The sequence below is a fragment of the Poromitra crassiceps genome, assembly GCF_964638095.1.
Source record: "Poromitra crassiceps genome assembly, chromosome: 15".
NCBI classification, from domain to species: Eukaryota; Metazoa; Chordata; class Actinopteri; order Beryciformes; family Melamphaidae; genus Poromitra; species Poromitra crassiceps.
The window spans coordinates 40476350-40497589 of record NC_139634.1 but is presented as its reverse complement, the minus strand read 5'-3'; the positions used below and the strand labels follow the sequence as shown (position 1 = coordinate 40497589).

General features: G+C 45.0%; 1 protein-coding gene across 1 annotated transcript in view; it reads left to right on the top strand.

Moving 5' to 3' along the window:
• shtn3 (shootin 3) overlaps nt 1–20104 on the top strand; it is a gene marked incomplete at both ends in the record, with an annotated part of 54688 nt that extends 34584 nt beyond the window's left edge. Inside the window, 14 exons of the mRNA XM_083651902.1 lie at nt 948–1113; nt 1633–1730; nt 2277–2358; nt 5861–5955; nt 8474–8620; nt 9478–9631; nt 10931–11114; nt 11532–11602; nt 13763–13866; nt 14418–14432; nt 16133–16195; nt 17186–17324; nt 17882–18182; nt 19981–20104. Coding sequence (XP_083508028.1) covers nt 948–1113; nt 1633–1730; nt 2277–2358; nt 5861–5955; nt 8474–8620; nt 9478–9631; nt 10931–11114; nt 11532–11602; nt 13763–13866; nt 14418–14432; nt 16133–16195; nt 17186–17324; nt 17882–18182; nt 19981–20104 — 1743 coding nt within the window. The remainder of the gene's footprint in view (nt 1–947; nt 1114–1632; nt 1731–2276; nt 2359–5860; nt 5956–8473; nt 8621–9477; nt 9632–10930; nt 11115–11531; nt 11603–13762; nt 13867–14417; nt 14433–16132; nt 16196–17185; nt 17325–17881; nt 18183–19980) is intronic.
• Between the last annotated feature and the right edge of the window lie 1136 nt (nt 20105–21240).

Sequence of the window (21240 nt, the reverse complement as noted above, 5' to 3'; positions counted from 1 at the left end):
CTAATGTTCAAACCACACCCAGCTGCTGAAGTAAGAGACTATTCTAATGTTCAAACCACACCCAGCTGCTGAAGTAAGAGACTATTCTAATGTTCAAACCACACCCAGCTGCTGAATAAGAGACTATTCTAATGTTCAAACCACACCCAGCTGCTGAATAAGAGACTATTCTAATGTTCAAACCACACCCAGCTGCTGAAGTAAGAGACTATTCTAATGTTCAAACCACACCAAGCTGCTGAAGTAAGAGGTGCAGGTTTACTATGCTAGGCTACGTACTGTACACATAAGCAACCACGGCCTCAATACACCACTGAGCGTAGCCACTGAACTCCGTTAACGATTATAAAATGGATAGTTCCGGTCCTTGATTCTGATTGGCTGAGAGGGTTTGAAGCTGGTGTAAAATACCCTATAAACACACACCTGTGACCGCATCACAGTATTGCTGCACCAAACAGCGTCTGTGTGTTTCTTGGCAACCAGTCTGCTAATGTCACGGCTGAAGGACTACATTGCTTGGTGGAAGAAGGATTATTTGTTGATCAATATTGTGTTGTTGTTGTTGTTGTTGTTGTTGTTGTTGTTGTTGCTGTATCTTTATTTTATTATGGAGTAACCGTTTTATAAAAGCAATAAGCCCCGCGAGGCTGTGATTTACAGTGATTTTACAACAGCTAAGGGGGGTTTAGACGGCCCTTAGCTGTTGTAAAATAACACTAAACCACATTGGGGCTTATTGCTTATTTGTTCTTGTATGTATGTTAAGTTTGTGTTGGTGGAAAAATCATGAGGTAATACATAAATATATTCAATAATAGCAACACAACATATGCACACAATGTTTCAGAAAACGTCCAATATGCACATACTTTGAATATGGCAATCGGCTATGTATTTTTAATGACGTTGTCATTGCCTGTGACCCTGTGACCTTTGCCCTCCAGCTGAACTGTGAGAACAGGAAGTTGAAGTACCTGAGCCTGTCGTCTCGGCCGAGTGACGAGCTGCTGCCCAGCATCTCGGACTGCATCCCTCTGGAGGAAGACACAGATGCACCGGACAGCCAGGGCAGCCCAGACACATTCACTCAATACCAGCAGCAAGTTAAAGGTACACACACACTATATATCAATATAAATATAAATAAATACAGAAAGAAAGAAAGAAAGAAAGAAAGAAAGAAATAAAAGAAAGTGTATATACTTTATGTATATGTATGTATATACTGTATACACACACACACACACACACACACACACACACACACACACACACACACACACACACACACACACATATATATATATGTCGAAGTGTCCTTGGGCAAGATACTGAACCCCAAATTGCTCCTGATGGTGTGCCAGCACCCTGCATGGCAGCCTGCCACCATCGGTGTATGAATGGGTGAATGTATATAAATGCAGGCCATTTACCATTTTACCAGGTGGCAACTCTCACTTTGCCTGCAATAACTGACACTTTGCTATTAGCCTACTAGTTCTCTCTCCACCTGTGACCCACAACTGAATACGACAACTTCAGGCTGGTCCCTGGGGGTTGGTGAAAGGCATTCTGGGAAGGGTAGGAAATGGTCTGAAAGTTCTCCTGTGTCTCCTCTGTGTTCCTCAGAGTTGCAGGAGACGGTGAGCAGCTTGCTGGAGGAGAAGAAAGAGTTTGCCTGTCAGATTCACGACCAGCAGAGACGGATAGAGGAACTCACTGCACAGGTGAGGAGCCGCCAGGCAGCAGGGCCATCAGGCTGGTACTGTGCTGTGCTGTGCTGTGCTGTGCTGTGCTGTGCTGTATTGTACTGTACTGTGCTGTGCTGTGCTGTATTGTACTGTGCTGTGCTGTACTGTGCTGTGCTGTGCTGTGCTGTGCTGTACTGTACTGTACTGTGCTGTGCTGTATTGTACTGTACTGTACTGTACTGTGCTGTACTGTACTGTGCTGTGCTGTGCTGTGCTGTACTGTACTGTACTGTACTGTACTGTACTGTGCTGTGCTGTGCTGTGCTGTGCTGTACTGTACTGTGCTGTGCTGTGCTGTGCTGTGCTGTACTGTGCTGTATTGTACTGTACTGTACTGTACTGTGCTGTACTGTACTGTACTGTACTGTAACTAGTGACATCATCTAGGAGCGCCCTAGTTGGCAAAAAGGTGAAATGTTGTTCATCGTTCAAGGAAAGCAGTATCCTGTCTTGTCTGAGGTGAAATGCAAATTAACTTAGAGTCACATGATTCTCTTTAATCTCTTCTTCTGCTGTTTGCAGTCAGAGAAGGACCAGGCGGAGATGAAGGAGCTTCACGAAAGCGTCGAGCAGCAGAGCAAAACGATCAAGAGATTTAACAGAGGTGAGCTGCACACAGCAGGCAACACAGCACGGATCGTTTGGGGATATTAAAAGAGGGTTATTCATTTATATTTTCATGCTTTTTGCAATCAAAACCTAAAGATTTTCACAAGCCATAACTCGGTTTCCCGGGAACCAACTAATACCTGGAACAATCATCAGCTTCTCATTAGGGCTGCCACTAACCATTATTTTCACAATCGATTAATCTGTCGATTATTTTCTCGATTAATCGATTCGTTGTTTGGTCTATAAAATAGAGCTGCAACTATCGATTCTTTTAGTAATCGAGTATTCTACCGAATAATCCATCGATTAATCGAGTAATCGGATAAGAACCCTTTTTTGTGTTTTCAAAGGCTTATCGTAAATATACACCAAAAAATAAGATAAATCTCTTCAAATAAACAACTACATTAGTTTCTTTCTTAGAAAAAACAACATTTTTATTTTTAAATTGCATAGAACTGGCAGTGGCACCATTCATCTTTTCAACCTGACGTTTGAGTTCTTCCAGTGTACAGCAACCGTTAAATAATATGAATGAATGGCTTACTAGCTAGTTTACATCCTTCATTTACCTTACAGCTGCATGACACACACACTCTTTCTCTCTCACACACACTCACTCTCTCTTTCTCTCTCACACACCAACAGGCTAGTGTGATCACACACACACACACACACACACACACACACACACACACACACACACACAAAACGCTGTTAAATTAGCCGCTAACGTTAATAGGTTGAGCTTTGTATTTCTCACAGAAAACGGTCCAAACTTCTCAGAGAGAGCGGTCGGTATTCACTAAAGCCTTCATATCTCAGGCTCTGTAGTACATAGAAACATAAAATAAAAAGCATTTGAGAGCTTAACCCTTTGGCTTTTCGTATTATATTTGCTCTAATGTTAATTAAAAAAAAAAGATCTTTAACCCAAAAAAATAAAAATAAAAATATTCTAATGCATTTTAAGAAATGTTAATAAAGATTACGGCAAATGTAACCCTTCCAAATAAAAAGCCACGGGTTTAAGCTGTCAAATGCTTTTTATTTCATGTTGATAGCTACTATACAGGCTGAGGAAATACTTTCTGTTAAACCCTTGACAATTACTGCAGCAACATTAGCGTTAACGCGTTAACGTTAACGATCTCTGTTTTGCAGACGTTGTGAAGACAGTGAAAAGCCCCGTTATCTAACAACTACAACGGCAGTGAAACAACTTATCCAGCTAACGCTAGCTAATTAAATAACGTTACCTGATGTTGTAGTCGATGCCTCTCTCAACGTTACAGCTGAGGAAGTGCTGCTAACGTTACCTGCGGTGCGCTGCCTGCTTCATTCACCCTCAGCCTATCTAGTAATACGTTACAGTCTTCAGCATTTAGCTACTGTAAATATATCTTGTGTTTGACCATGCTTCCTCAAGTTTGAGGTGTTTCCCTGGCCAGCTTTGCAATTCACATCACAAATGTTGCAACCAGTGTTGTCTGAGTCTATCTTGGGAAAGTGTAGCCACATTTTCGGGTGGACCCGTTTGTTGATGTTTTCAGGTAGAGTGACATACTGACGTAACGCGCTCTCGCGTGTTGCCTTAAGGTTCCGTCGGAATTTCTATTTTACCCACTCTCTTCTATTACTCAGATGCGTGTCGAGGCGAATCATTTTGGCCTCGATCAATTTAATTATTCGAGTTATTCGAGGTACTCGAGGAATCGTGACAGCTCTACTATAAAATGTCGTAGCAAATGGTAGCAAATGACGATCAGTGCTTCCCAAAGTCCAAGATGACGTCCTCAAATGTCTTGTTTTGTCCACTGCTCAAAGATAATATCAGTTTACTGTCATAGAGGAGTAAAGAAACCAGACAATATTCACATTTACGAAGCGGGAATCAGAGAATTTAGACCTTTTCTCTTAAAATTGTACTCAAAACGATGAATCGATTATCAAAATAGTTGTCAATTAATTTTCTGTCGATCGACTAATCAATGAATCGTGGCAGCTCTACTTCTCATGCAATGGAAACGTTGTTCACTGCTCCAGTAAACAGGACAAACCTCGGATACGACCTGGCAAAAGGAGGTAATCTAGTCGGCTCAGCTCATGAACCAGAAAGCTAACGCTATGCCACCGGCCAGCCTGAAGTAGCGACTTGAATAGCGAATGGGATGTGACATGCAAAGTATCACCTACTTGTTGCAGCTCGTGGCCATCTTGTGGTGTTCAGATCAAGCACTATCATGAACACGGACGTGTGTTGTAAATGAACGTTATTTGTAGCGGATTCATTTAGAACGGTGGTAAAACGTGAACCGAACTACGTGAGCATTAAACGTTTTTTTAACGCACACCTGCCGGCCAATCAGAAGAGTAATGAAGAGCGTATACTCGCCCAGACCATGGTATTTGAGTTCAGAAGCATTCTTGATGTTTCAGAATGGCACACGTAGCATCTTAAATGCTAAATAGCTTTTTGGAGAACACAGAACTGCTTAAAGGGGGTTTAAGTCTCAAGCTAAGAGCTGTGATGTCATTAGCTTTGTCCTCTGGACTATTTGATGAGATGAGCTTCAGCCGGCCTGGACGTGGACACGGCTTTGCTGGATTTGGTTTGTTTGTCTGGCTGAATGTTTTGCTGTGATTGAATTTGTTCTGTTTTTGTTTGACTTGAGTTTATGGAATTAGATATATTATAGCCTACATCTGACGTGGCCTGTGGCGTGCTTAAGGATGTTTTACTGAGATTAGATATATTATAGCCTACATCTGACGTGGCCTGTGGCGTGCTTAAGGATGTTTTACTGAGTCATTCATGTGTGGTTGTTTTTACAAGATTCATTTAGGCCTCTGAATTATGCTCGTCTGGCCTCTGACCGTTCATGTAGTGAATATTCAATTTGCCATTCGCTTTTTTTAGTCAGTTTGATGACATTGTGACGTGTGTTGTGTGTAAATCTCATGCTGTCATGGTCAGTTCTACCTTCAAAAACAATGTGGAACTACTAACAAAATGAATCAATAGAACTCTGAGGCATGTTGTCCTGAGTCTGACCTGCCCTGCTAGAATAAAGGTGAGATTCAAAATATATGGAGAGTTGGCTGCAGAAATCAATTAAATTAGTTACTCAAATGGATCTCTCTCTCTCTCTTCCTCTCTCCCTCTCTCTCTCCCTCTCTCTCTCCCTCCCTCTCTCTCTCCCTCTCTCTCTCTCTCTCCCTCTCTCTCTCTCTCTCCCTCTCTCCCTCTCTCTCTCTCTCCCTCCCTCTCTCTCTCTCTCTCCCTCTCTCTATCTCTCTCTCCCTCTCTCTCTCCCTCTCCCTCTCTCTCTCTACCTCTCTCCCTCTCTCTCTACCTCTCTCTCTATCCCTCTCTCTCTCTCTACCTCTCTCTCTCTCTCCCTCTCATTCTCTCTCTCTCTCTCCCTCCCTCTCTCTCTCTCTCTCTCCCTCTCTCTCTCTCTCTCTCTCTCTCTCTCTCTCTCTCTCTCCAGTCTCTATGATGGCCACCCAGGAGTATGATGGGATGAAGGAGCAGCTGGACTTGGAGCAGAGCCTGAGAGTGAAGGCAGAGACCTATGCACACGAGGTAAAGACACACACTTCTGTCAGTCTGTCTGCCTGTCTGTCTGTCTGTCTGTCTGCATGTCAGTCTGTCTGTCTGCATGACAGTCTGTCTGTCCGTCTGTCTGCCTGTCTGTCTGTCTGTCTGTCTGCATGTCAGTCTGTCTGTCTGCATGACAGTCTGTCTGTCCGTCTGTCTGCATGTCAGTCTGTCTGCCTGTCTGTCTGCATGTCAGTCTGCATGTCAGTCTGTCTGTCTGTCTGTCTGCCTGTCTGTCAGTCTGTCTGTCTGTCTGCATGTCAGTCTGTCTGTCTGTCTGTCAGTGTGCAAACAAAGCTTTTCAGCATGAGAAACATACAGAGAGAGACCGTGGGCCCTATTCTCCCACAAGCCTTCGGCGCTAAAACGGGCCTTAAACGCAAAAAAACGTGCCTTGCGCCTGTTTTGGGACGATATCAATATGGCTTTACGCTGCCAAATGCGCTTTAGGCCGAATGGGCGTGGCGCAGTCCCAGAATGGCCCAGAGTGGGCGTGTCGGCCTTAAATCTCGGCGTACTGCTATCTTCCCACCTGGCGTAAATTTAGCGCTTTGCGCTTTTGAAAACCAGGCCTATTCAGAGTGCGCCAGTTGCGCGGAGCGCTCCCCTCTGGCTCTCTCCCTCCCCTCTGGCTCTCTCCTCTGTCACCCTTCTCTGTGTCACTCTCTCCCTCTCTCCTCAGTCTGACAGGCACAATACGACTGTCTCTCTCTGACTCCCTCGCTCAGACAGACACAACACACGTCCTATAGGAAATAGCAGTTGTAAGTTCACTGCCTGTGAATGTCCCAGCATGCAATTGGATACTCCATTTCGCTACTAAATAGCAACCAAATGAGGCGAAATAGATATAAAAGGTCGATCTAAAATAATGTGTAATGGTAACACAGCCTGCAATTGTAGAACATTTCAATATTGGACCAAATAAAACATCGAAATTAAAACACCACCCTAAGTGAAACATATATGTCCTCCTGGGCCTATATATATATCCCTTGTCGATTTAACGTGATTTAGATAAGTCACAGCGGAACGCGCTTCCTACTGTCATCTGTTATACTGTGATGTCCGCTCCAATAACTTGGCCCTACTTCACATTTAGTTTTACAATAAAAACACATTTATGCAATGACTTTACATAATGTAGGGTATATTTATGTGCATCATCCTTCCTGCAGCAGGCGAGAGAAAATGATATCTTTCTGGACAAACTTTCACCAATCTAATAGGCTATATTTTTCTAGCTGATGCATTTAGAACATTCTTTTCACTTTGATCTTGCTATAGTGTAGCGTATTTACATGCTTGCAGTATTTAAACTGCAGTTAGATTGGTTTGAGAAGCATAATAATATGGAATAATAGCCTATATGGAGACAGACAGACTGGATGAAGGGGGGGGGGGGCAGAGCGCTTGGCTTCTGTCTGGTTTTGCGGGATCACTGGAATTGGAGCTTAAAAGGCAAGCGTGCGATTCGTTTATTGCACTTATCCAATGAGCATGACGGTGCATAATTTTACGCTTAAAAGGTGTGGTTGTAATGCTTTAGACTGCGTGTAGCGCCAAGACCAAGATATCAAGTGCGCTGGTCCACGCCCACTGCGCCAGGCGCTCGGCGTAGAAACTAGGCCGATGCAACGATAGGGGCCCGTGTGTGCGTGTGCATGACGTGTGTCTGAATACAAACCGACACTGAGGACAGACTGCAAAGGTGAATGCAGGTGAAACCTACGATCCCTTTACCTGTTCAGTCCATTTCAGTCATGAAAGTAAACAAGTCTTTTTAAAGGGACAGTTCACCCCAAAATCAAAAAGACATATTTCTCCTCTTACCTGTAGTGCTATTTATCCATCTAGATCGTTTTGGAGTTTTGGAGATATCGGCCGTAGAGGTTTCTGCCTTCTCTCCAATACAATGGAACTGGATCTCACTTGGCTTGTGGTGCTCAAAGCATCCCCCAAAAAATATTTGTAACACTCAACAGCAATGTCTCTTTCCAAAAATCATGGAGCGATTACTCAAGAAGTCAGAACAATAATTATAGTCATCCTTCAGCAAGAGAATCCAGATATTTAAAACGCTAAATTTTATAACGCTCACAGCTAAACAGTTGTCCTTCTATGCTTCTATTACAGTATTATATTCTGTCAGACAGGAACCTACACCTGTGTGTGTGTGTGTGTGTGTGTGTGTGTGTGTGTGTGTGTGTGTGTGTGTGTGTGTGTGTGTGCGCGTGTGTGCGTGCATGCGTGCATGCGTGCATGCGTGTGTGTGTGTGTGTGTGTGTGCGTGTGTGCGTGCGTGTGTGTGTGTGTGTGTGTGCGCATGTGTTTGTAACCTCCTGCCTGTTTATTGACCTGAAAAGTGAAAAAGCCCTGAGGAAGAAGATCTGCTCAGTAGACAGTGAGGAGAGAAGCTGAGCTGATGTGGACATGGAGATACAAGCCTGAGTGTCTTTTCTCTTCATCCATCCATCCATCTCCTCCTCCCCTCCCTCCACAGATGCTGGTGAAGCAGAAGGAGCTGAACAGGCAGAGCATGGTGCTGCTGCAGAGCTCTGAGCCCAGCCTGCAGCTGCTCAAAGCTCTGGAGGACGTGGCCTCCATCACCAAGACGCTGGAGGAGGAGCGCAGGCAGCACCAGCAGCAGGTCTCACCCGCCGGGCCGCCAGCGGCTAGCGCATTCCCCGCCCACCTTACATCAAGCCACGCCCACTTCCCTATGACGGAAGCCCCTCCCAAAGCCTCGCATTTCAAACTGGAAAAAGAGGCGGTTAGCCGCCTAGTTTAGTTTGTATACGAGTTTCCAGAGGTGGCGGCTAGTCACGCTATACTACAAGTTTCCTGTGAAATCCTTGAATGAAGACAGAGAGAGAGGGAGAGAGAGCCAGGATACTTTTAAACAGCAAATCAACAATAAATCACATGCAGAAAGTGCATTGTTACACTGCTCTCTATGGGTTGAAACTGCACTTCTGACCAGGTATTTGACATCAGCTGTAAAAGGCAAAATACCTGCTTTTGTCACCAGATTTTGTGACTTTTAGGGTTAGGGTTACCCTAAAACCCTATCCCTAACCCTGACTGCAGTCAGTTTTTCAGACCATGACAAACCGAGTTAATTAGTGCTTAATTAGTACTGAATCCCAAATCATTTGATAATTAATTGTCAAGCCTGCCCCCGCCATCTTTCTCCTCTCATCTCCAGAGGATGAAGACGTCTACAGTGTGTGTGTGTGTGTGTGTGTGTGTGTGTGTGTGTGTGTGTGTGTGTGCGTGCGTGTGTGTGTTTGTTGTACATGTGTGTGTGTGTGTGTGTGTGTGTGTGTTTGTTGTACGTGTGTGTGTTTGTGTGTGTGTGTGTGTGTGTGCGTGTGCGTGCGTGCGTGAGTGTGTGTGTGTGTGTGTGTGCGTGCGTGCACGTGTGTAGCTGACAGCATGGTTCAGCTGGATGAGGTGGAGTCATGCAGATCCCACATGATGATCCGCTCCTGGTTTTGCTTGCAGGTTCGGGACCTGGAGGCGGAGCTCCAGCAGAGCGCGCTCAGTGCAGAGCTCTCTGCCCTGCAGAGGCAGCTGCTCCTGCTGGAGGAGGAGAAGAGGGAGGTGGACGGACGCCTGGAGCAGGCAGAGAAGAAGAACGCAGAGCTGGAGAACAGAGGTACACACTGGTGTTGGGCTCGAGACCACCTAAACCCAGACCAAGTCAAGACCGAGACCGAGACGTGAGGGGGGGAAGGCCGAGACAGAGGGGGACCGAGACCGAAGGGGGGGGGGGGCGAGACCTGCAGTTCCATATCACTGACCTGCAGAAAGTTGGGCATGATGTGTGTTCTCTCAGATTCCAGGGGATCGAGGCTGTTGGCCCCTTAAAGAGGGGGGGGGGGCGACAGAGACAGAGCTTTATTGCAAAGGGAGGCATTTTGGATTCACGCCCTGCAAACAGAACACCCTAAAGGCCTCAATAATGAGGAGCTACTTCTTAGCTGTTTTCTTTCAAACTTAAAAAAAAAAAAAAAATCTATTTTCTATTCTTGATATATTCCTAATGTATTTATGATCCTATCAGTTGTACTGAGAACAATAGGACCCTTTTTATCTGTTTACTACAAGTAAGGTTAACCAACCTCCTCTTACAGTAAATTGTGCTTCCAGCCCTGGTTCGCACTTGAGCCCATTCTACGTGTTGGTATTGTGAGGTTCTTTACACAGAGCCTTATTGTGAAGTACTTCCGTCTTGGACGCTTTAATTGTATAATTGTTTATACAACACTTGTACTTGTGATTATTGTAAAGTTATTATTCTAAATGCAATTCTTGATAATCAGAACCTTGCTTCTGCTGGTAAGGCCTATTGTGTTGTAAAATGTTTTATTTACTAATTGATTGTATTTAGCCGTCTTTTTTTGCCTGACACAGCACAACGCTGAGGAAGGTCTTTGACTGAAACGTCCGTTGTCTGCTGCCCGGGTTTGAGGAATTAAATCACATGAAAAGACATGTGGAGTGCTGGCTTCTCTCTTCTTGGAAATAAATTGTGCCTTCACAAAAAATGTGAAGCTGTCAACATGGATGACACGAGCGAAAACACTGAGCAAACAAATAAATAAAACCCGAGCAGCTCATAAGTCAAATGAATGCAGTGAACTATGTTTAAAAAAAACGGTATAAAATAAATAATCGTTCATTAATCGTAATCGAGGTAAAAGTTTGAAATAATGCTGATATTGATTTGAAGTCATATCGCCCCCCCCCGGCCCCCTACCACTCTCTCATCTCTCCTGTAATAGTGCTTCTTGTTGTTGTGTCTGTTTCTGTGTGGACACCATCTGCTGCAGGACGTCTGGCCCAGTTTCTCCCTGCGTGCTACATGGCATCGTCCACTGCTTTGAAATGGGTCACTTCAAATCAACACTTCTTTCTGGGCTCCTCCACTGAGCCACTCTCTCTCTCTCTACAGTCCAGGAGCTGCAGGAAGCCCAGAGGAGCGTCGCTGCCGCTGCCATGACGACCAGCGCCGAAGCCCCGCCCCCTGCCCCCGGGGTGGCTCCACCCCCTGCCCCTCCCCCCCAGCCCCCTCCTCCTCCTCCCCCTCCTCCTCCCCCGCCCCCGCCCCCTCCGCCGTCACGCTGCAACCCCCTCAGGTGAGGAAAACAGGAAACGGCTGGGTCCGTTTTTATTTAGACGACTGTAAGATCATTTTTCGAGTGAGATATTATAAATAAGAATAGAGTAAATGGTCTGCATTTAAACACAACACAACCAACAATTATAATACTTTGTGTTAAGTGGAAATATATAATGTATAGTGTATGTATATTATAGTATATATAATGTACTATATATGTATATTTAGTATGAAATAATGAATTACAACATGTTCATACATGTTGTAATTCATTATTTCATACTAAATAACCAAATAACAAGAGTACGCAGGCAAAGAAAAAAATTATGAAAGTATAGATGACAATTATCCAAAATATGAAATATTTTCTCTCAACGCAGTGTTTCTTTGACATTTTGCTCTCTCTCTCCCGCTCCCTCTCTTCATCAATTAGCTCTCTGATTGCCATCATGAGGAAGTCTTCCAAAGGATCAAAAGGTTCTCCGAAGGCAGAACAGGCTCCTGGTGGGTTCCTCACTGCTGTCACTCTGCTCATTATGGGCTCTATTCTCCCACAGGCCATCGGCGCTATTACGGGCCTTAACCGCAAAAAAACGTGCCTTGCGCCTGTTTCGGCAAGATAGCAATAGGCTTTAGGCTGCCAAATGCGCTTTAGGCCGAATGGGCGTGGCGCAGTCCCAAAGTGGGCGTGTCGGCGCTAAATACCAGCCTAGTGATATCTTGGGACCTGGCGTACATTTAGCGCTTTGCGCTTTTGAAAAGCAGGCCTATTCTGTGCCTTCACTGCCTCTTCTCTGTCACCCTTCTCTCTCTCTCTCTCTCTGAGTTCCCAGCATGCATTGTGTTTCTCCATTTCGCTACTAAATAGCAACCAAATGAGCCAAAATAGATATAAAAGGTAGTTCTAAATTAATGTGTAATGGTAACACAGCCTGCCATTGTCAACATTTCAATATTGGACCAAATAAAACATCGAAATGAAAACACCACCCTATGTGAAACATATATGTCCTCCTGGGCCTATATATACCCCTTGTCGAGTTAACGTGATTTAGAGAAGTAACAGCGGAACGCGCTTCGGAACGCGCTTCTAATGGCATCTGCTATACTGTGATGTCCCTCCAATAACTTGGCCCTATTTCACATTTAGTTTTACAATAAAAACACATTTATGCAATGACTTGACATAATGTAGGCTATATTTATGTGCATCATCCTTCCTGCAGCAGGCGAGAGAAAATGATATCTTTCTGGACAAACTTTCACCAATCTAATAGGCTATATTTTTCTAGCTGATGCATAGAACATTATTTTCACTTTGATATTGCTATAGTGTAGCGTATTTACATGCTTGCAGTATTTAAACTGCAGTTAGATTGGTTTGAGAAGCATCATAATATGGAATAATAGCCGATATATGGAGACAGACGGGATGAAGGGAGGTGAGGGGGGGGGGGGATCAGAGGCTTGGGTTTCGTCTGGTTTTGCGGGACCAGTGGAATTGGAGCTAAAAAGGCAAGCGTGCCATTCGTTTATTGCACTTATCCAATGAGCATGACAGTGCATAATTTTACGCCTAAAAGGCGTGGTTGTAATGCTTTGGGCTGCATCTAGCGCCAGCACGACGATATCAAGTGCGCCTGTCCACGCCCACTGCTTTGATCTGCGCCTGCCGCTCGGCCTAGAAACTGCGCCGATGCAACGATAGGGCCCTATATCTCATTACATTCTATCACATTTACTAGCAATGTACCCGGCGTTGCCCGGGGTTAAGTTGACTGCTTTCACGGAATTGTGCTCGGGAACAGTTTGGAAGCTAGCTTACGTTATGTCCTGTCAGTCATTGTACTAGCAGACACCATAATGCGACAGGAACTAAGCAGGCCAAAATGTAGAATCGTTGTTGTCGAGTTGGAACCCTCTATAGGCACAAAGCAATACTGCGCCCTTTGCTTGGCCTTGCCCGGAAATGATGGTGGTGTCCAGGTGGTTTCCAGGACTTTTCAGGACTTTCCAACCTGCCCATGACCTTCTCCGGATCAGAACCACTGCCATGCACATTTCCAGCCCAAACCCACCCTGTGCATTAAAGATACACAGACTGACAGACAACTTCAACTTTATTATATAGATATTAGGGGTGTCACGATACACTCACTTCACGATACGATACGATACGATACACGATATTGGGTTCACGATAATGATACGATACGATATTTTAACAATATTTTATTGCGATCGATTTGTAAGTTGAGGGGGCATCCTCCACGCTAATTTGAGTAATTTCACCATTTTCATACTCCGTGTCTGTATCCTCCGTGTCTGTAACGTCCCTCGTCTGTTCAAACAAAGCGATGAAAAGGAGAGCGAGCATGCAATCAGATGCAGATCAGTGCCACCATGTTCAGCTTCTTTTTCTCGCGATATGAGATTTCATCTCAACGATACATATTGTCACGTTTTGATATCGCGATATATCGTGGGACGATATATTGTGACATCCCTAATAGATATCTTACATTGTACATTTTACATTATAGACATTTAGCAGACTTCCTTCTACCTCTCTCTCTCTCTCTCTCTCTCTGAATCTCTCTCTGTCTGTCTGCCACTCTCTCTGTGTATCTCTCTCTCTCTCTCTCTCTGTCTGTTTGTCTCTAGCTGGTGAAGGTGTGGATGATGTGAAGGTGAAGGCGGTGAATGAGATGATGGAGAGGATCAAACATGGCGTCGTCCTGCGGCCCGTCAAGGGTCCCGAGAAGAAGGTGAGGATGGCAGCAGGAGTCAGGAGAAAAAGAGAAAGCTGCATCGTTTTCATGGGTTTGTTGCGTTTCTCTTCTTGGTGGATAAGGCCGCCAATCGTAGACGAGGTGAGGTCACCACCTCCAGATGTTTCCAGCAGCTCCAGTGGAGTTTGACAGGAGAAGATGTTTCAGGATGTCAAACATCAGGTTTTGGTGTCACTCCCTCACAACCAAAGAGCGAGTGCTTCTTTCTAGAGACGCTAGACGGGGAGAAATCCATCGTAGAGGAGGAGAGAGAGCACTTTCTCCATTTCTCACGGGGGCTCGGACCTGCGACCCTCGTGTCGGCAGGCAGGGAATCTACCGCTGCACTAACCAGACTCCCCCGTGTTTTGCCGTTTGATTTCTCCTCTGTTTTCATCGGACACTCCTCCTCCTCCTGCTCAGCTGTTAATATCGATGAGACATTGTTCTCCGTATTTACTGCCCACTGACTGAGTGCACTCTGGCTGATTGCTCTCCTCTCTTCTCTCTCCATGGCCGTCCTTCGTCCCGCGCGTCCGGCCCCACAGAGGACAGCGGTGAAAGTGAGTATATTGACCATTCCATCAATCTGGTGATGTGATGTCATCGCCTCCCTCTGGGGAGAAGACAGTTCGCTCCCTCTCTAACCGCCGTAACCCACCGCAGACATGCTTTAGTTTCCCGTCAGTCACGTCCTCCAATCAACTGGAGCCACTTCTATTTGAATGGTTCCTTTCGTAGTGTTTTTTTGTGGAATCAGATTGGGTTAGCGTAGATGTGACTGCTGTTGCTGTAGTGGATAGCTTACTATCTGTGTGCTGTGTGTGTGTGTGTGTGTGTGTGTGTGTGTGTGTGTGTGTGTGAGAGAGAGAGAGAGTGAGTGAGCCAAATTGTGTCCAGGAAGTGTAAAGAGCACCCCTGCTGGTGACTTAATGCAGCTGGATTTTTTTTTATTAGATAATTAGGGCCGACTAAATGGGCAAAAACGGCAAATTAGTGGCCTCAGTGAGGCAACACGGGTTCAGCACCATGGAGAGCACCATTCTTTAGCTACTGATGGAGCTTACCTGTGTGGAGGAGCACAGCTGAGCAGAGTTGGAATCAGCCTCTGGGGAGAGAGAGGAGAGGCTGCATGTGTGTGTGTGTGTGTGTGTGTGTGTGTGTGTGTGTGTGTGTGTGTGTGTGTGAGTGAGTGAGTGAGTGAGTATGTGTGCGTGTGTGTCTGTGTGTGTGTGTGTCTGTGTGTGTGTGTGTGTGTGTGTGTGTGTGTGTGTGTCTGTGTGTGTGTGTGTGTGTGTGTGTGTGTGTGTGTGTGTGTGTGTGTGTGTGTGAATGAGCTAACAATGACTGTGTAGCCCGAAAAACTCATTCCACTACTACAGTAAATTTGTAGTTACCACTACCACTCAAATGTGTTTTATTATTTAAAATGTTATGTTTCACCAGCAAGAATTCCCCAGTAGCGCCTCCGGTTAATTACTGATTTTAAGATTTTGAGATTTAAGATTAAAACAATATATTTGTCAGTATATTTCTAGACTCAGCCCTCAGTCTTAATCCGTTTCACTCCTGTAAGACTGAGAATATTACTATTTAAATCTTTGCATAACGTTAGGTGGCGCTGTTGGAGGCCTTGCATCGGAGAACCAATCATGAGTGTTGTGGGCGGGCCTGCTTTCTGGGGGCAGTTCTCATGCAGAACCGGTGTCTCGCAAAACATCGCCGCGTTTGCGGAGAAACATATTAATCACTTAGAAACAAACATAACCTGTTAATAGGACGTGTTTCATCCGGCCCCGGCAGCTAGAGGTCTTTCCCCCAGCGATAAGCCAGACTCCCGAGGCTAACGTTACAGAGCCTGCTGATGACTCACAGTAGCAAGCGGACCACTTCCGGGTAGGAAACATTATTGTAAAATAAACAACAGCTATAAATTGTGTTTGGAGCACTTCAGCTTCATGCTCTGTGTTAGGACTATGATAAATGGCATTGCCGCTACTAAATAAAATTCTAATAATAAATGTAGGCGTGTCTGCTGCCGGCCATTCTCGCCGGGCTCGGACAGACAGTTTCTGACAGTGAAATTCCCAGAGGTTTGGTGGCGCAGCTCACCAAACGTCTGGGTGGCGCAGCTCACCAAACGTCTGGGAGCCGAGACTAGTATATTTACAACTCGCCCATCTCTGGAGCGCAGCATTAGTACTGAACTACACAGGAAAACCTGGGGTGTAAATATCATCTTAGAATAAACTCTGTTTCCCAGCAGCCTCCAGTGCCTGAGGAGAAACCACAGGAGAGCGCCATGGAGGAGCTGAAAGGCATCCTGGTAAATAATTCAACTTTATTGCTATATATTTTTTTGTATTAACTTTATTATAGTGATTTGTTGTGTCAATTGAAGGCTCTCTCACTCTGAAATAATATGAAAAACTAAAAGAAATGAAAACAATAGCCTGTTCTTGCAGAAATAGTGGACTAGTGTGTTCACCATTTTTTACTAGTGTCCGAATTCTCAACTGTTAATTTGACTCACTATATAGTCCACTATAAAATGCCCACAATGCACTGCAATTTCTAGTGAACAGCGAATGTACCCTACATCTTCTCCCATGAACCACAATGCAATGTGGTCGTGTTTACCAAAGAAGAAGAGTGAGCTAGTGTCCAAAACTCTTTTCATAATTCCCCATATAGTTCACTTTATGATAAACACTATACACGGGGGATAGTGAGTGAGTGAGTGAGTGAGTGAGTCAACCATTCTGAACATGGCGACTGTCAATAGAGACAGTCTGCATGCCTGGGAACACCCACAAAATGTTAAACGGCTGGCGCGCGAGTGGGGTAAAACCGCCCATATATCTCATGGGCTGACTCACCAAAAGACGGTGCTGCGGCTCTAAACTACAGGTTTGGGGGTTCTAGAGCAGAACACAAGACGTCTGCTCAGATGTGCGTTTACTGCGGTGGTTAAATCCCCGATCATGTCTGCCTGGGCTGGGCTATCAGCTAAATTCTAACTTTGCTGAATGGATAGAACGGGAGGATTTACCCCACCCTGACCACGCCCCCAGCCAGGCTGAGCCAGCTAACCCAGCGTCTATGACGAGACGTGGCCTCAACCTATACAGTATCTCTCATTTCTGGGATCAAGATAGGAATTAATTTTCAGTGCTTCATAAACCATAGAAAGGAGAGATGAGCACAGACTTTGTGACCATCAAACTGAACATTGTGTGTGTGTGTGTGTGTGTGTGTGTGTGTGTGTGTGTGTGTGTGTGTGTGTGTGTGTGTGTGTGTGTGTGTGTGTGTCCAGGAGACGGTGAAGCGCAGCCCGAGCCGCGGCTCCCAGGAGCCCGGCCCCTCGGGCCCCTCGCCGCCCGGGAAGAAGGACAGCGAGCTGGAGGTCATCCTGCGCCGGCGCCGCAACAAGGCGGGAGACCCGGGACCTGCAGGTAAACCGGCTGCAGCATGATGGGTCATCTGCAGGTCACATTCAAGATAACAATAGGGTTGCAGCTGCAGAGCGAGCCTTCAACTGTACAGCACTGTTTAAAAACCAGTGGTTCATTGCAAAAAACCCAAAGCCTTGTTTGACCGTGTCCTGTTTGTGTCCAGTAGAGGGCGCACTGCACCATGCAATAACGCTGAATCAGAACAAGGTCAGATTACTATACTACTGACATGGATTGATCTGCTTTCTGAGCTTTGCCCTTGTCTGGCAGAATGTGGCATAGCTGCATGGTCTCAAATGTGCAAAAATATTTACAGCATCTATAACAGCTGATAATGAGTTTAGCTTTCATGGCCAGCAGTCGCTCGCTGTTTGAAATAATGATCAGAAGGACAGTCTGTGTACTGCTGGCTCAGCTGGATAGCACGCGCGCGCACACACACACACACACACACACACACACACACACACACACACACACCAAAAAATAATTATAAATAATAATTATTATTATAATAATGATCAATCGAATTTTGGAATGAACGTCTTTCTCTCCAGACGAGAAGGAGGGCCAGATGAGCCACGTCTCCTCCTCCGACAGCCTGAACGGGAGGCGCACCAGCTCCGAGTCCGGCAAGGATCCAGAGGGGTCCGGGGGGCTGGGGGTGCCCTGCGACCCGGCCGGGCCCAGGGTCGGCACAGAGAGAGGCGCGGGGCCGGGGCCCGTGGTGGCCCGGAGGAAGAGCTCGGACACGGGGAAAGAGCGCAGAGTGGCCTCCTGGCAGGAGAGGCGGTCCTGCTCCTCTCTGTCGGAGAGAGAAGCTGCCGAGTCGCCGCTCACCAATGGCTGCATCATCAGGTAGAAAATCAGCAGGTCCACCTTTCCTGGACAGAGCAGCCCGTTCAATAATCACAGTGATAAACTGACCCAAATGACAGCATTTGGTCCACGAAGTGAATGAAGAAGTGGGCACCTTTATTAGGTACAAAGTTGAGAGCGACAGGAGAGAAATAATAAATAAATAATAATAAATAATAATAATAATAATAATAATAAAAAGGCGGGGGACATGATGCTGGAACATACACATTTATTTACTAATATTTTTTTTATCTTTACACCTCCTGGCAAAGGATCTTGTAGACGGTAAAATAATTTAGTATGATGCAAGACAATAGAAACAAGAATCTGGACTTGGAGTTATATTGTGTTTCTATTTTATATTCTATTTTTTATCACGAGCCGACCAACAAGAACCGAATCAGACTGTAACACATGTTCACTAACAATGTGCAACGAGTGGAGAATAAATCAACCCTCTTAATGCCTCACTCATGCATAATGTAAATGATAAGTCAATCTCATTATTTAGCTCATACGATATTTATAAGTGAGGCCAGTTCACAAACACACTCCCCCTATCATTGTTCTGTATGTAAGGTCATGTGACAGGAGGTGTAAAGATAATCATATTCAATATTATTCTTTTTTTGCTCATTATTTACATTTTCCATTCTGTTGATGCTAATTGCTTGTGACAGTTTTTACGTGCAGGACCTTTCTCTCCTCTCGGTCTGTCTCTACTTTTGACTATCTAAAGCTATAGAGAGGCAAAGTGACCGCCTACTTCCTGCTTCAGCACTGTACCAGAGATTTTCATCCGCCATTTATTTTCCCATACACAAATGCGTATAAAAATAGTTTTACTGGTTCAAACCAAACGGTACAGATATATTTAGAAACAGGAGAGATCGCATAACATTTCACTGGGACCAAAACGTAAAAAGAATGCGGGTAAAAAAAAAAAAAAATCAATGTTGTTGTTTTTTGTTTTGGCCCGAGTGAATTGTTCTATGGTCTCTCCCGATTACAGCGTCAGCTGAGCCGTTTGGTTCGACGAAGTACAACTATTTTATAAGCATTTTACGCAATGTCTAGTGGGAGTGGGGGGGACTATTGTCAACGTAAGTGGAGGGACCCTGCGGCTTAGCTCTTAGCTTGTTGTCCTATAGCTTTTTACCATCTGAACTGTCTGCAGAAGACCTGATACCACTGCGTTGTTGTTACCACAATAAACAGCTTGCCATTCAATTATAGTACATTGTTTAGCTTTAGCTAACAAGCGTAAGCTATTGGTCTTGTCAGACAGTTGAATCATACAAACATTCAATCAGCCTAAATACACTGGTATTAATGCACACAAGCATAATATAATATTGTCATATACCATCGTAACTAACGCCAATGTGATTGTGTGTTTGCAACTGTGTAGTGTAGAGTATGTTTACGAGATGGTATGTGTTATGTGTTCTTCTTCACGGCAGTTCGTACGTGCGTACGTCTAGAACAGAACTGCACCGTCTAAAACTGCACCGTCTAGAACTATATCGGGGGGGGGGGGGTCTTCTAAAATGGGAGTATCTTGGGGAAAGAAAAGCTCTCAAAACTCACATTCAATTAATGTTCTCTCCCCATTTCCTTCTGTCCTTTTTTGTCCGTTTGCTTTGTGATTTTTTTTATCTCATTGAATTTATCTTTCTACTTTTGATTTAATATAATTAAATTGTAAGGTTGTTGCTGTTGTTGTTGTTTTTACTGTGAAGCATCTTATTGCTATGATTCTAACCTGTGCGCTCTGCCTGTCCCTGCCTCACAGCAGGGGGGAGGAGGACAGGAAGGCGAATGACCCGTGCGTCCAGGAGAACGGTGTGGCGCACAGCGAGGCTCACGCCGCTCTCGACCCGGGTCCGCTCAACGCCAGCGCCGACGCCGAGTGCTGAGAGGGACGCCGAGGATGCCCGAGCTCGTTCCTGTAACCCGCCATCATTTAGGAAGCCTGAGAGGAGAGTGATGTCAGCTACAACTCCTGTGATCCATAATGGAGTGCCTATGTCACGCCCTCTTCCTGGTTGGCCATGGTGCCAAGGGACTGAAATTCCCCATTCATTTTTTCCATTGACTCCAATGGTTTCGTAAAATCCTTATAAAAAGTGTCTTACTTGGACAAAGCAAGCGATTCGGCTATATTCAGAATCATGCCCAATACGTTGATCACGATCGACCGCTCGACCACAAAGGCTGTGCTGGTAGATCACGTGCCGTTCATAAAAATGTTTTCCCAGCCACATTCTTTCCATCCTCCCAAGTTGTGTGACATTTGATTGAACCTAAAGATCGACCAGTCTGCTGCTGTTGAAAGCTATGTTACATTAGATTACGATGACAACTAACGCCGCTTTGCATCCTAGGGAACACTAAAACGCAGCGAAAGCATGACATAATAATGAGTGCGGGACCAAGTAAGAAGCCGGAAACCTACCCCGAAGAACGGAAATGTGGAGAGGCACTTTATTCGCTGTTAGCATTAACACTGTTAGAACACACTCAGGGGTAAGGGATATTTTTCAGACATTCAAAAACTTTATCGACAAAACCCAGCTCACAATGTATATAACTTGGTGTCAATCAAAACTGACGGTGCGCCTGCAATGGTGGGGCGCGCAAATGGCGTCATTCCCAAAAGCAACGAGGATGTCGCATTTCTCGACTTCCTTAACTATCACTGCATAATAGTAAGGTTAATAATAATAATCATAACCCCAACAACCATAAAACAGCCTGAGATGTGTTGAAAGGTTGGGTTGGGTTGGTAGATCATGTTGAGCTGGTCATTTAATCATGCTGGTCATGCTAAAAGTAGCAAAAATAAGTGTGGGCACCCGGGCCATAGAACATTTCACTCGGACCAAAAAATAAAATAAAAATTAATACATAAATATATAAACAGATAAATAAATAAAACTTGCTCTCTCTCTCTTTTTCTCTGGAGTAAAATGTTCTCTGGTCTCTCCTGATTCTGAATATAGCAGAATTGTCCAAGTAAAACTCTTTTGCGAAACATCAATGGGAAAATGAA